A 15,173-nucleotide genomic window follows, 5' to 3' on the forward strand; every position below is an offset into this window, starting at 1 on the left:
GGACCATTGGATAGAGGAGGATTATTTCAATGAAAATATTCGCTTTGCTAATCTCTATATCAACTCAAATCCGCTTGCAAATCGTCGTGCAGGAAAGGCATAAACACAGTACATGTATCTCCTTACAAAAACCGGTCACGTACTAGGCCTGTCAACCAAATCCTCGTTCACAGCCTCAAACACCTCAATCATTCCTCACAGATCACTATCCCCGCCCCATCCTGTAGGATGATCCTACTGTAGAATCCTTGCTAGCCGTTCCAACTTCCTATGGCTATTTTCATTCTCTGCATCGTGGAATTATTAATTAGCTACCCCACAAAGTGCATCTGCATGGTCCTTGAAATATCTATCATTAATGCATGGAAGCGCTAGTAGTGGCTGCATGTGTCAAGTGTCACTTAGCGACTAGAGAATAATCGTGGAGGCGAGCGAGTTACGTGAAGTGGCAAGCAGGGGGTAGGGGGGGGAGGGGGGCGTCTGAGCATCCATGTTCCGATTAATAAATGAATGCTTCATCCACCTACTACCTAATGTAAGGTATGTATGTCTGTGGACAAGCATACGATCGAGCCAATATAGGGTCATAGCATCGCGAGTTGGATTTTTTGCCTTTTTTTGCTTTTTTCTTCCGACTTGGCTTTTGTGCTACACTTTGAATGTTGTGTATCTACAGATACGGTTACAGTAAGTCGGTGAGCAAGATAGATAGATTAATGACGGTCTGCTGTATGTATGCGATGATAGAGCTGATATGATTGGTATAGTAGTTGCGAGAAATATTGCTTCTGTGAGACCCTGTTATACAGTGTGGTAATTATTGGTGTGATATTATAGAGCGGACAAATCGAATGGAACATGGCTCATTGATTATAAAACCTATTATGTGCCTTGTGTAGAGGAATATATGTTATCTGAAGTTAGGTTATATTAATTCTCAACCTGTTCTCGACTCTCTAATTAATCTTATTACTGCGTGACCTTTTAACCAAACGAGTCGCCAGAAAATCATCAGATCAATCAACGCAACCACTTGAAAAACAAAATTCATAAATGCTTTGTACATATAGTTCCCTTTCTTTTTTCATACACACTCGATTCATAATACAAGCCCTGTTTCCATTGCTGTCATCGGCCCTAGCAATCCCAATTGCTGAAGGTGCCGATCCCTAACCCCCTCCCAAGCTCCCCCAAACCCTCAAAACGTTCATGCGGTGAGGAATCAGAAAATTTCCTCAACGCCCTTCCAGGCCTCACCCGTTGGTGCCTTCTCTCTCTCAAGCCAGTACTTGCCATTGAACTGCCAGTACTCTTCGCCAGTTACGGGACATTTCGCTTTCGCAAACCAGTTGGGGACGAACTCTTCACCGTTGGCTTCTCTCTCGCGCCGCCTCGCTCGCTGCTTTTCCTCAACTCGGTGTTTCTCGGTGGCAGCGAAGTCGTATAACCCATCTTCCATGGCTCTCTGGTCTGGTCTCAACCTTGTGTCGGTGGGCGGCAACCACGGAGCGAGCTGATCGTTGATGTCGTTTAAGGTTACGACGAAAGGTGTTAGGTTGAATGGTATGCCAGAGGGGCGGGGATTTGCTTCCCAGACAACGAAAGCCTGGTTAGGATCGGTTGCATTGCCACGGTTATGCAACGAATCCGCTCCTGCCTTGGCTTCGTCAATAGTAGCCTCAAATCCAGGTGTAAAGCGCGCGTAGATCCTATTATTCCACCGTCCGCCGAGAGAAAAGCGGGTCTGCCCATTGCCATCAGTGACACGACCTGTGATTTGATATGCCGAGGATGCCTTCCAACCGCGAGCCTTGAAGTCAATCAAGCAGACGTCGCCGGTGGTCCAGTTTTTAACCTCCATGGGTCCGTAGTTATCTACTGTAGGATTGCCAGTAATGATTCCGATCACCGACGAGGTGACTTTCTTCCAAGTGTAGAGCTCCTCTTTCCCACCATTAGCAGGGCGGAGTTTTAAGAACCAGGTTCCAAGAGGGTTGATATCGAAAGATTTCCCGTAGAATTTAGACTTGACGGCTGATTCACCCCAATATGTCCAACGTGGAGATTCTGCCCAAGCAGCACCGATCGGGGGGTGATGGCTCACTTGCTCGATGAAGAAGCGGTAGTTCTTATCTGGGCGAACATATTCGAAGGTCTCGCCAAGAAGCGGATTGAAAGGTTTGGCAACACGACCAATGGTGGATGCGTACTCACTAGCTGCGAATGCGGCAACGTAGACCATGCGTTCGGTTGATTCCGTTCTGTCAGCAGCAATGTCAAGGAGATCCGCGTACTCCATATCTTCGGCGCAGCGTTGAAGAAGTGACGTTGGTTCGTTAAAGGATACTGGTAGAGTCATCTTGGTCATATCTTTGCCAATCATAGATTTCAAGATACCCTGCATCAATACATTATTAGTAGACCGATCAAAATAAGGACAATTCGGCGACTTACCCATAAAGAGATCTTTGGCCGGTCATCGGCATCCATCTTGAGACGCTTCCGGATACCATTCTCGTAGCCTTTGAATGAGGAACTCAGATCCAATACTCCATCAACCTCAGAAATTGTGGGCACTGGCTGCTTGGGAGGTGGAGGACTCGAAGGTGGCATCCTTCGGACAATCTCGACTTCTCCAGCATCCACAGCATCAAAGAATTCTTCATCATCCTCTTCTGTTTCCGAATCAGACATGTTCGTCACTTCCATCAGCGCTGATCTCCGACGAATAGAGTTCCTAGCTGTTGATCTTCGCCTCGATGCCTTATCATCGGTCGGAAGGGAAACCTGTTCCTCTTCCTCTGGTTCGTCGTTTTGCTCGGCTCTGCTTTCTGGCCGGCTTATAGTAACACCACCTTCGATGACTTCTCGAAGTGCTCGCTTGGTCAATTTCCTCTTCTCCTCTGCTTCACCGATACGTGCCTCGAGAACCTCTTGCTCCCGTGCAACTTGTGCCATGGCCTCTTCCCACATGCGGCGCATATCAGCTTCTCGATCGAGCCGGTATTGCCAATAAGCATCCCTGTCCTTCGAAATCTTGAGAAGATCTGAAACAAGGCCCGTTAGATTGCGGATAGAAGAATCGTATGTTTGAACAGCCTGCACGGCCACAGGATCTGAGATGCGAAGGTTGGGGTTTCTGGCCTGCTGAGCTTGAAGAGCTGCATTAACATGGGCCATCATTTCCAACTGTAACTTGGCAGATTGAGCCGTAATGCCAAATGCATCCTTGGTTGCGGGCGCGTCACGGTCACTGGAGCCCTCTCCATACTCCTCATCCTCATCCACGACATCGGGAGGTGCGGTCATATGGCTTGGGATTCTGCCAACATCGCCACCGCTGAAGCTAGGGTCGTATGATCCATAAGCTGTGCCATCCTCCTCATCGACACTTCCATTACTTGCAAAGGCGACCTTGTGGCTTGTGTTCCTCCCAGGTGTCGCTTGTGGGGCCGATGGAGCTGATTGAGAGCCGTTCCATCGAGCATCTGCAACGCTTGTGGTCTCACTATGGCCATCGGTCGACATCTGCCTTTTGTAGGATCCCGAGTGTTCTGCTTTTGCCTGTTGGAGAAGCTCTGCACTTCTCTCTCTTTGCTTTTCCTCTTCCTTGGCCTGGTCTTTCGTCCACTGAATCGAGTTGTTGAGCGCCCAGAACCACCTCTTCGCCTCCACTTCGTGATTCGCCTTCAGGTGGTACTTTACTGACGACTTCCCGATGATTTCGAACTTCGTCTTCTCAGTCGGATCCATATTGAGCTTTGCAATGCGCATATTGATAGCGCCACGACAAGCAGAGCCAGCGTCGTCCTGATGCTTGTAGTAACTCATGACGCCATCTTCCAAAACGAACCATCGCAATTGGTATCCTTTTCGATAGTTTGTCCACTTCTTCAAGTAGCCCTTCATCTCGCGGCCATCCTTTCCAGCAAGAGCGTCACCTGGGGCAGCGTTCTGAGCCCCTTGTTGGGAGGCATTTCCGAGAACGGCCTTCTCCTGAATTCCTCGTTGTGCCGCAACGGCTGCTGGGGATTTCTTGAGCATCGCTCGTGTGCTATCGTCCTTGGTGACATCCTGTGGTAGTTTTCCCCGACGATCGCGACGAAATGGGTCCGCGCCATGTAGAAGTAGGACCTGGATAAGCTCTTTGTTTCTTGTTCTTGCCGCCTCGTGTAGCAAGGTCCCCCCGGATTGTATGGTCGTAATGTCTGATGCAAATTCCCCCCCATTGATATCCAAAACAGTCTTAACCCGCGGCTCTTCAAGGATCTCGCTCAGTGTCTTGTAGTCCCCCTGTGCCACCAAGTCCTGAACCTCCTTGATCTTCTTGTCCACAAATATTGATCGCGACAATTGAAGTTGCTGGAAGATATCCGGTGTGCGCGCAAGATCGAGCGGTAACCGTCCCTGGAAGTTGGGTATAGAGTCGTTGATCCCAGGTTGCTCCAGGAGCAGTTGCACAATCGGTGCTCGCCCCTGTTGAGCTGCAAGGTGTAGAGGAGTATTCCCGTCCTTGTCTCGTGCGTTCACATCGATGGTCCCAGCTCCGTCAGAGAGCACGTATTCGACCACGGGAATCTCTGCACATTGGATCGCAAGATGCAGTATGCTTGTGTCCTCCAACAGCCCCGATGTACCCATCCCGCTACTGTCCGATTCCCGTATCGCCTTTGATATGGATGCCGTGTCCCCGCTTCTCAACGCCTCGAATATGCGGAACTTCCGCACAGACTGTTCAATAGATGCCCCTTTATCCTGAACGGACACTGCCGTTGCAGGTCTCGTGCCGTTGAAATTGGAAGTCGAGCGCATTGGTAACCCCGGGGTGTTCGATGCCCTCTGCCCGTGTCCGCGTGAATACTGCTGGGACATCTTAAGGGAGGTCGAGGACATTGCTCGGGTCGGTGGTGAGCTCAAGGAGCCATCCTCATTGCTATTATTATCGTCATCCCTGCCTTCCTTCCGCCGCAGCCGGGAGAGGTTGGTGAGGGAGGTCTTGCTGCGCTTGTGGCTAAGGAGAGGAGGCATTGTCAGCATCACGACGGATTCGAGGCGCGGGACGGCGCAGTCAAGCTTGCACCACCTCCAGCAGAGCGGTGCAATACAAGAGAGAACGAAACAGAAATAGCCAGTGTGAAGATGACACGCGTGGACATGAAACGGGTTCCTGAAGGCTGGTGGATTTCGACTTACGATGTTTCACTAGGTTCCGACATCTTATTGGCGGCGCGGTACCTCCGTAGGGAGCCGCCTCTAGTAACGTTAGGTTGGGGCGGGGCCAAAGATCGCGGGTCTTCTTGTGTCTGCGGTCAAAAGGCAATAATAATGATTGTTCTTCGAGAGGAGGAGCTTGAGGGTGTGGAGGGATTTGCGCAAGGATTGGCGGGTGTTGGAACGTCGTCGTGGTGGTGGTCGAGTGCGTCTTGTCTCACAGCGTGGTGCAGTCGGTACAGTCGTAGTAGTCTTGTCGTCTTTGGGGATGGGCACGACCAAGAATTATATAAAGTGGGGAGAATGATATAAGAACACCCTCAGATAAATACTCCCGTGATTCAGTTCGCGTTATCTATTGGCAACTTCAAAGTTCAAATTCTACAGTGCTCTATGTAAAGTACCTCTACATTAATCTGATACTGCCTCCTTCAATCACAACTCTATTGTCTCTTGTACCTATGTAACAGATATAGTGCCTACCCACCTTCTCTTGACTAGTGGCTCTTGCAAAAGGCTTGTTAGATATACATACGCCCGGACTAAAGCAACTTTACATATTCATTGTCCCGATCGAGAGTTGAAAGTCGGTTTGGTGGCATCGACTCAGGAAAGTTCTACAATAGCTCTCTGGTTGGTTGAGTAGAAGGACACAGCGCACGCAAGATCACGTGAATTATATCTCCTTAGCAACGTCCCTAGATACACTAACAAATGGATAGCCAACTCCACTTTACGCCGTTTACGGTGAACGCCTAGGTAGGCGGATGTGAAAGGGAAACGATCCACGATGCTTAGTAACGCCGTTGCCCAAAGTTGGGGGAATCAACCACTGATACCACACCGGTGACCGCCCTGCGTTCTGAGCGTGTTCTGCCGCGCAATCTAAGACATGGGAAGCACATGGAGAGCTGACGGTTCAAATGTCATGGAGCCGAGAAGCGCCTTCACCCGGACTCTCATGTGAGGGCAGATATTTTGCCGAGTGTCGACGCAAAACTCTATATCAGGCGTTGCTCCAGGGATCGAGTGATCCGTCAGTGCCGTCGCCCACGAATCCTTGATAAATATGAACTATTGTTATTGGAAGGGCTCGCTCAAAGTACCTATAGTTCGAAAAAGCCAAGCTCAATATCGGTTTTCAACTGCCATATCAAGCGTTCTAAGTTTCCCGGCGACGCGTTTGCCCCTCTGCTGCCGACACGGCCGGCAACCCCGAGTGCAACCAAAGCAAGCAAACACAACGCTATCCGCATTCCTACTCGTATTCCTTACGTGTGTGGCATCCTGATAACACGTGCTATGATGAGATTTGCTTTGTGACATGGGTGCGGCCGTGGCAAGGACCGCAGCTCAAAGCAGATCTCATATAGCATTGTGCTATTGATTCCTTTCTGTCTACTGCTTGGATTATGGTCTTCTCGACGAAATCCAGGTAGCAAATCAGTACGAGTGTAGCTTTAAAAAAAGGTGCCTGTGCTCATGGAGTAGTCCTCTCAAAAAACTTCCGGTTCGAGGAATAATTCGTGCATTGCTCTGTCATTTATCTCTCGTCATCCGACCCTGTTCTAAGGGGGATACAATTCCGTGCATTACCCCGCATTCATGTAGCCAAGTTGTCAGAATTCACAGAGCACGTTGAAGAACGTCTCCATTCTCCTCCTCCCAGAACCAGTCGTTGCTAATAACATCATAACCTTCTGAGGTGCCGACCTCCTCAAGCTTCGCCTTACACCAAAACAGACAATTGACCTGATCTATAAGATGCAATCCCGAATCCTTTTCGGACGTGCAATGCTCATGGAATTCCAAGCGCTTCAGTCTGGGGAAACTTGCGACCAAGTGCCTGATCAGCTGCAGAGAAACGAGATCACGGTAGGATTCTATATAGAATCGGAGTGTCTGGATACTCTCAGCCCGTGCAAGGTTTCCCTTAGGGTCTTGCAGGAATTCCCTGAACTCAACGTCGTCCTCGAACCAGTCACTGGGTCACGTTAGTTTGGTATTCAACAGGAGAGACCTCGGGGGTAGTACTCCACGAAGATAGTCAGACTCCGAATACAAGCAACCGCAAACTTCCCTAGAGCACTGACCCCTTGGAAGTTCCTTGCAGTGAGAAACCAGTGGTTAATGCCGTAAAATACCCTCAGCGCTTGGTCGTACAGTTCGCGGTCTCCTCGGAGGGCGACCAGCAGGGCAGGCGTGGAGGCTGCAAAATCCGGATAGTTTTGGCTTGTTGCGAATGTGTACTTGAAGATCTCCTCTCTCATCTCCACAGGGAGGAGTCGGAAAGTGACCAGACTCTTTGTATCCGCCATCTAAAACGCGAGTTAGTTGGGAGATTAAAGATAGGCGGTTCCTTAATTGGGATGAAGTGGGATTACCTCGAAATCTCGATAGTATGACTATTTCGTATGATCTTGCTATCCTCCTTTACTATCGGCTCAACCTACGAGCAGAAAGTTTCAGACGAAAGAAAGACTCCTGAACGACTCCCCTGATTTTTTTTCAGGGGCTCAGGAACATTATTCCAGACAAGCTGCCCCGTTACAACTTGCCGCCCTTATGCCATAAAACTGAACTGTATATACCAATCTTGAAATCGAAACTCACACTGATTAACAACTGAGTGGTAAGGAGCCATGGCATGGGCTATATACCTACCTTACCGATCAAGAACCACCCCGAGGCGCAAAAGAACGCCCCCCCTAAAAGCCTAAAAAAGCCCCTTCCGGTACTTGAGACTTTTTAGATTTCCGAGTCCCCCCTTACCCGAAGTCCCGAAATCCACCGAAACTCCACTTTATCTTCGAGGCCTGGCAATCATAAGCTCGATCGATATGGCTAAGGACACGGTCGGTAACCTGGGCCGCACACGGTTCCGTGGCGGTCTTGGATAGACGGTGAAAATCGCTACCCGAAAATTCAGAGGAAAAGCGCTAGCGGGTCGGCCGCCCGCGCCGGCAAGGCGTGAGGCGCGAGACACAACAGCCTCGAGAGAACCTCACCTTTTCTTCCTAGCTGAACTCATGATGAAAGGTTTTAATTGTTCTAGTTCACAATTCATGAGATACTATCTGATCTCAGAATTAAGTGTATATGTTAATGTTCATGAACCGGTGCGTCTGGCTTCAAAATCATAACATGGCGGCCACATTAAAAATGCAAGGTGCATCAAACCACGGTTCAAGTCTTATTCAGTCTCTTTGCCTTCATCACTTTCATTAGCTGATAAGCAGATTTACTTCCTCCATTATCCAAATTCATCATTCCCTGCCCCTCATGTTTATGTTTCATTCCTTTGAACATGAGGAGGCGTCTAGAGGGATGTCTTATAAATATATTCATAATTATTCTGGAGTCTGGAGTCTGGAGATAGTGATTGTTTCTTACTCCTCATCGTATTCCTTGACGTCGGCGCTAGTATGAACTGCAGACATTTCGGTGGAGGTTGTTGTTTGAATTCGGATCTCGACGAAGACATGGTGACATGAAGCTGTGTACGATGAGGTCATGCACTTGTATCAAGTTGAATTGGCAATGGGTGTGTGGGTGAAGATTCACGTGCAACCTCCCAGTTGTTATGGGGAACACCTGTAGCTACCAGGTCGCCATCACCTCGTTGTCGCCGTTGACATCTATAGCGTCGCCGCCGACAGCCCTGCCCCCCTTAAAGCCGTACTCGACGTATATATCACGAGTGGGAGAAAACAGAGAAAAAGACAGAAGGAGCAATACTGGAAAGTAAAGGGCTTGCCTCGCAGCTTAATTTCATACCAAGGACTTGGAACAAGAGACCTGACAAACTCCTAACCTCCAACCAAAAGAGTCCCAACAACCTGACGCCAGGAATATGCCCCACTTGATAGACATCCGGACGCCAAAAGGATACGCCTTCAAGAAGAGTCCCTCCTACGAAGACACCCTCCCGGGTAGCTTCCACGCAATCAGATCCTCCCTAATATCGAACTCATCCACTTCCCGCGCATACCTAAAACCATTCCTCCCTCTCCCTCTCTCTCTCTCCTGCTCCGAACTCTCCTGATTCGCCTTCGCAGAATGGGGGCTTTGAATGCCCGTCGCTCTCCCCATATCCATCTCTCTGCTTCTATGCTTCTTATGCCCCGGTCTCTTGGCGTCTTTAACCGTATTCTGACTCCTGGAGCTCGATGTAGACCCCGTGCTGCGATGCCTTCGTGTTTGGTTTTCATGTTCATCCCCACTCGGGCTGTCTTCGCGTGCGTTTGTACGTGTATTGAGGAGTGAGGCTTCCGGATCGTATTTCTCTCGCCAGCCATCGCCGCCGGAAAAGATATCCTCTATGCATTGGTCTGCGGGGAGCTCGCCAGTCTGCGCAGCCCAGGAGGCAGCCAGCGCGCGGCGATACATGTCTTGGAGGTCGCTGTGGTCGCGGGATTTACCCATCGAGGGAAGATCTATTTCATTAGCAACAGCTCTGCCTTCTCACCAGAGGGTTCTCACTGCCCAGCTCATCCTGTTCCGCCTGTTCCCCAGCCATGATGCCAGCAATCCCTCCAAATACGGGCGCAGACTTTAGTGGAGGTGCAATGAAATTTCGGTCTCCGTCCACCTGCTTCATCAAGATGCCGACCTTGAGCGTACTGTTTATCTTGCTCTCCTGCATTAGATACCTCCTCACAACGCCATCCTCCCCATCCCCGCTCTCCGACTCGTCAACATACTCCGCCAGGTTCAACGTCACATATCCGAGCGTAATCTTCTCGGCCCTACTCCCGCTGCTATAATCTTGCACGACTTCGAAATTTATGATACATTCCTGCAGATGGTTGGACTTATCGATGGTGAGCCGTACTGGGATCGTGTGCGTGTAGTCCCAGACGACTTTGTGTTCCTTAATACCGGCCTTCTCAGTGCGGCCGCGGTGCTCAGCGGCGGTCGAGGCAGGGAGATGCCATTTCACGTAGGAGGTTCCGGAGGTGAGGGGTACGTTGTTGAGGTCGTATATCTGTGCCCGTTGTCAGCCCTAAGTGTTCGCAGACGAGCGATGCAGACCGACCTTAAGATGGAGGTCAAACTTGGGCTTCGTAGCACGTTAGTGATGCACTCTCAGGTCTGACCTTTGGTGATGGGGAGGTTGGCGCACCTTTCGCGCCTTGGGGACTAGCCACAAGGGCATTGTTAGTTGAGGTCGCAAAGTATCCGCGGTAGAGTTGAGGGGATCTCACTTAACGGATTGTTCATGCTAGGTGTATATATATGTACATATATATATAATATAATATATACTTAAAGGAAGCAAGGTTTGCTAGGACAGCACAATTGGTATAACAATACAGTAATACGTGTGAGACGTTGGAAGGTTCGGCTGGCGACGTCGACGAGGCTGTCATACTAAGGTAAAGAGACAACAGCACTAGCTCGCTTACGGAAATAGAACAAACAGACAGCCTTTGGTAGTGTTCAGCTTCAGCGCTGATCCCATCACATATCTCCCGGCACAGCACGTCGTGAGATGGAGATCTCGGGCAATGAGATTGCCGATGTGGTCTTGCGGCAGTTTGATGCCTTTCCAACCAAGGGAAAGCCATTGAATCGGGGTGCCGGTGTGAAAGAATGGGTGCCGCTGAGTGGCATTGTCGCGCAAGGTTGGTTGGACCCCGGAGAAGGCTGCGGGGGGAATCGCAAGGCTGACACCCTCGACGTAGGGAAAAACAGCCTTACGTGTTTAGCAACAGCGTAAGAGTCTGTCTCAATATGCTTTTCTGAGCCCTCCGGCTGATAGGTCTTAGCACGGGTATGAAATGTCTCCCACAGAACAGAATCGCCCAAGCTCAAGGCACCGTCCTCCACGATTGGCATGCTGAGATCCTGGCCATCCGCTCATTCAATCGTTTTCTGCTTGATGAATGCTATGCCCTCGCCTCATGCCAGAAGCAGACTTCTGAGTTCATTCGTCTGCGTAGTCCAGACGAAAGGACCGAGTCTCATTTCCAGCCCTTTGCATTGAACGACGGTATCAACCTCCACATGTACTGTTCAGAAGCCCCATGTACGTACATCCAAGTTGATCAGAATTCAAGATGTATTCTAAACGATTCTAACAGGTGGTGATGCCAGCATGGAGCTCACAATGGCAGCCCAAGATGATTCTACTCCATGGGATTTACCTCCATCCATCAATGGCGTAAACCCCACCACCAGCCCATCAACCGACACTTCTCCACCCTCAGATGCAACGACCCATCCGCTGCTCCAAGGCCGAGGATACTTCTCCGCCCTCGGCATCGTCCGCCGCAAGCCATCCCGTCCAGACGCACCTCCCACGCTCTCCAAATCCTGTTCCGACAAACTCGCCCTCAAACAAAGCACCTCCCTCCTCAGCTCCCTAACCTCCCTCCTCATCTCCCCCTCCAACATCTACCTCACCTCCCTCATCCTCCCCTCATCCCAACATTCAGCCTCCGCATGCCAGCGCGCCTTCTCCCCCTCGGGCCGCCTAAAAGAGCTAAACGGCAAGACCTGGGACGGCGGGTACGCCTTCACGCCCTTCTCGGTGCTTACTACGGACCGCGAGTTCCGGTTCAGCAGACGCCAAGCGCTATCCCCCGGTGAGAAACTCGTCCCGTCGAACATCTCGGCCTCGTGGACACCGCTCCAGTTCGAGACGCTGATTGGGGGCGTGCTGCAGGGGAGAAGGCAGCACGATCTCAAGGCCGCGAGTTGTGTCTGCAAGAGGCGCATGTGGAAGCTGGCGCTGGAGATAGCGGCGCTGGTGGCGGTTCCCAGGATCGAGAGGGGTTTGAGAGGAGGCATGTATGGGGATGTGAAGGGGGATGAGTTGTTGAGGTATAGGAGGAGCGTTAAGGAGAGTGTTAGGACGGGGCCGCTGCAGGGATGGGTGAGGAATGTTGGGGGTGAGGAATTTGGGATTGAGGGGGTTGGGATTTGATGCGTGGTTGTGAAGGTGAAGAACTGCGACTTTATCGTTGGATTATATATATATAAGAGAGGGGCGTCCTAATGTACGTTGGATTTCAAGATCCGGTAGCGTTTAGTTACTACGAGCTTCCACCATTTTGGAAGCAGTATACTCAACACAGTCTGCCCGATTTTCGACAGATCTGTCCGTGAGTCTGGCTCTTGTTGGATCGTGTATGCAGCTTGAATACATATCTACGCAGTAGAAGACCTCCTATTTGTTTACAACCTCAAGTCACAAATTACTGTCAAAGTGTTCACATTCAAGTTATTCAAGACTCATGTAAAAGGCAAAAACTTTGATTCTCTGCTAGTACTTGCATCACACATCTTGCGGATGAATACCTAAGGAAAAGGATTCAGAAGCAAATAATCGGAAGCAGTACCTGTTCAATGATCCACCCTGATGAAGAAGAGAAGATGCAAGCGCTTATGCTGTCATATCCATCGAGCGTGGCTGAAGAAGGTTTCGGGGCAGGCTGGGAATTGCAAAGACCCAGATGACCGAGATAGCGGCCGCGATCAGAACACCAATGACGAGAGAGGAGTAGAAGAGCCGGGTGTGGAATCTCAAGATCGCGGGGTCCTCGATGCAGACTTCGCGGTCGAAGATGCGACGCAAGAAGTAGCGCTTCTTGTATTCCACGATCCAAGGCTGATTGTGCACCTTCGGATTGACAGTGAGACCATATGGATAACAACGCGGGTCATGCTGATCGTTGTATTGCTCTTCAGTCAAGAAGATTTCCCAAGGACGTAGTTGGCGACGCTTGCGATTGTGGAGGAGGACGCATATGCCCTTGCAGGCGCAGATCAGACATGAAGTTCCAAGAATATAGAGAATCGAAGGAAGTGCACGGTATGGACGCGGGGCATTGGAGAGCAACAAGAAGACATTGGTCAAGATACCGAGATAAAGAAGCATAATACCCAGGGCCTTAGCAAAGCGGATACGGTCTCGGTTTGCGTTTCGGACGACAGTCTGACGGAAGCTTTCAAAGGGTGCACCTCGTAAGTCTCGGTCGGCTTCCGCCTTAAGAGCGGCGAAGACATCGGGATGGAAAGTGGTTTGGAGTGCGAGCAGAAGGGCGAATTTTCTCTTATAGGAAAATTTGACGCATCGAGAGCCCCTTGGAGAGATATAGGTTGCTAATATAACCTGCATCTCTGTTGTGTGAGACGAACTGTGTTCGTTGGTAACTGCTAAAGCGTTAGAATTGACAAGACGGGGTCTGAATAGTACATACACGGCGAGGTCAAGTTGTATTGGTCGTACAGTTCTTGAACTGTTCGTGCAGCTTCTTCCTTGACGTCTGGACTAAGAGCTGAGAACCGAGCATGGCCCTCCTGGTCTTCCCATGGTGCAGCAAGACTACGGTCAATAGGACTGGCCGCAGTTCGTACGACTCGAGCTCGACGCTCAGCCTCCAGCTGATTATCTGGGGACCAAGAACGCATATTGTGTTTGGACGAGTGAACCCTCTTTTTATATGCCAGTGCCCACACGGAGAACTGGAGTCCCTCGGCAGCGTGTACGACGTTCATGAGATGGAGCATAAGGTCGGGTAAGGCAGCTGGCTAGAATTGAGATGAGCAAGTTCCAATAAACATAGATCAGATCTGTACAGGTGACTAGATGACAATTTCATGATAGAGATCAAAGTCGTACTCTAGCAAAGGGCATACATATACTCTCGGAGGGACTTGAGTGCTGGGGACCCGAAAGAGAAGATAATAACTTACCGGGCGAGTTCGACCGTTTAACACGTCATCGTAAGACATATGAGCTGTGGAGACAGTAGAGGGCAAAATAAGCTCAACCAGGTGGCTGAAAGCCTTTCCCTTGATTAAACCTCGGTGGAGATAGAGAGCCAGCGACTTGAGAAAGCCAACAATGTCAGACAGAAGCTTGGCAACGAGTTCGGCCCAACGGGATGGAATCATAGAAAAGGAGTCTCGAATGAGATCAACAATGCCTTCCAAGATATTGATCTCGATGAACTTCTTTGTTGAGACTGGGAAGCTCCAGATGGCAGCCAGAATGGCTGACAACCATTGGAAGAACTTCTCTAGGTCCATGGCCAGGCCCAGAGTTGTACCTGTGAGGTAGGCGGCTTCAACGTGGTTAGAGGGGTAAGAAAGAGTGTTGGATGCTGTGGATGAGACTGTAGCAGCCTTCAGGAGGTTGCTGTGGAGTTTAGGTGAAGGCGCAACAACGATAGTTGAAGTTGAAAAGGTGGGAGGAGAGAGTGTTGTGGTGGGAAAAGAATCTGGCAGTTTGTATAACTAGATCTAGCTCGACGGCCTCAGGACAGACCTCCTCGACGGCCTTAGATTTCCGGGCTTCGAAGATGATGATGCAGTAACACAAACACCCCCCTTTTTTAAGCGAGGAGTTGCAACGAAGAAATGTTCCACGACTGGAAAAGCTCTCAACATGTCCACAGTCTATCGCTATTTCATCAATTCCAAGGCTAATCACTTGATACATGGGTTCCACAGCTGTGGGTAAAATGTCGGTGACAAGGACAGCAGGGGGATACCCTTTATTTGGTACGGTTGCACCAAGACTTTTTCTGTCCAAGATTCCCCAGATTTTCTTTGTCAAATGACAGAGAGAGGGATAATGCTGACAGAGGGTATCAAAAGGCAGCGATAGCAAACGAGCACATACTATATCATGGCGCGCAGCCACTAAGGTCAAACTTGACTATTTCCCGTTTTTTCAGCCCTCGATCCTCGAATACTCGGCTCCCGCCAGCTATCACTTAACGTGTTAATGCCATTGAAAACCTCGTGCTCCGGGCTATAGCGCTCGAGCTACGGAGATCGTAAGAGAAACACCAGAGCCCAAGGAACACTTGCTGATGGCGGGGTTGGCTGGGCGTTTGAAGAAGCAAATCCACCAAGAGCTGTTGGGATTGAGCTCGGCCTTGCCCACAATCAAATCAATCCATTCTGAACGATGAAAGTTTGGAATGACTTCAGCGCACTACTCGCTG

General features: G+C 50.0%; 5 protein-coding genes across 5 annotated transcripts; 1 reads left to right on the forward strand and 4 right to left on the reverse strand.

The window, feature by feature from the left end:
- Positions 1 to 1,222: 1,222 nt before the first annotated feature.
- M430DRAFT_98368 (hypothetical protein) lies at positions 1,223 to 5,037 on the reverse strand (the record flags this gene model as incomplete). Its single annotated transcript, XM_024870118.1, has 2 exons — positions 1,223 to 2,398; positions 2,455 to 5,037. 2 exons carry the CDS (start codon positions 5,035 to 5,037, stop codon positions 1,223 to 1,225), a joined length of 3,759 nt encoding a protein of 1,252 aa, XP_024722006.1.
- Positions 5,038 to 6,837: 1,800 nt separating this feature from the next.
- Positions 6,838 to 7,529, reverse strand: M430DRAFT_49046 (hypothetical protein; the record flags this gene model as incomplete). The annotated part of the gene is made up of 2 exons (XM_024868036.1): positions 6,838 to 7,195; positions 7,246 to 7,529. 2 exons carry the CDS (start codon positions 7,527 to 7,529, stop codon positions 6,838 to 6,840), a joined length of 642 nt encoding a protein of 213 aa, XP_024722007.1.
- Positions 7,530 to 8,763: 1,234 nt separating this feature from the next.
- Positions 8,764 to 10,458, reverse strand: M430DRAFT_40667 (hypothetical protein). The gene is made up of 5 exons (XM_024867420.1): positions 10,419 to 10,458; positions 10,337 to 10,353; positions 10,250 to 10,273; positions 9,694 to 10,198; positions 8,764 to 9,647 (listed from the first exon to the last, which is right to left on the reverse strand). The coding sequence occupies exons 1-5, from the start codon at positions 10,432 to 10,434 to the stop codon at positions 9,124 to 9,126; spliced, it is 1,086 nt and encodes a 361-aa protein (XP_024722008.1). The 5' UTR covers positions 10,435 to 10,458; the 3' UTR covers positions 8,764 to 9,123.
- Positions 10,459 to 10,665: 207 nt separating this feature from the next.
- On the forward strand, positions 10,666 to 12,387 carry M430DRAFT_117771 (hypothetical protein). Its single transcript, XM_024861682.1, has 4 exons — positions 10,666 to 10,838; positions 10,899 to 10,929; positions 10,983 to 11,242; positions 11,298 to 12,387. Exons 1-4 carry the CDS (start codon positions 10,706 to 10,708, stop codon positions 12,140 to 12,142), a joined length of 1,269 nt encoding a protein of 422 aa, XP_024722009.1. The 5' UTR covers positions 10,666 to 10,705; the 3' UTR covers positions 12,143 to 12,387.
- Positions 12,388 to 12,601: 214 nt separating this feature from the next.
- M430DRAFT_26402 (hypothetical protein) lies at positions 12,602 to 14,250 on the reverse strand (the record flags this gene model as incomplete). The annotated part of the gene is made up of 3 exons (XM_024865387.1): positions 12,602 to 13,371; positions 13,419 to 13,749; positions 13,915 to 14,250. The coding sequence occupies 3 exons, from the start codon at positions 14,248 to 14,250 to the stop codon at positions 12,602 to 12,604; spliced, it is 1,437 nt and encodes a 478-aa protein (XP_024722010.1).
- Between the last annotated feature and the right edge of the window lie 923 nt (positions 14,251 to 15,173).

This window comes from Amorphotheca resinae (assembly GCF_003019875.1).
Source record: "Amorphotheca resinae ATCC 22711 unplaced genomic scaffold M430scaffold_4, whole genome shotgun sequence".
In the NCBI taxonomy this organism is placed as follows: Eukaryota; Fungi; Ascomycota; class Leotiomycetes; order Helotiales; family Amorphothecaceae; genus Amorphotheca; species Amorphotheca resinae.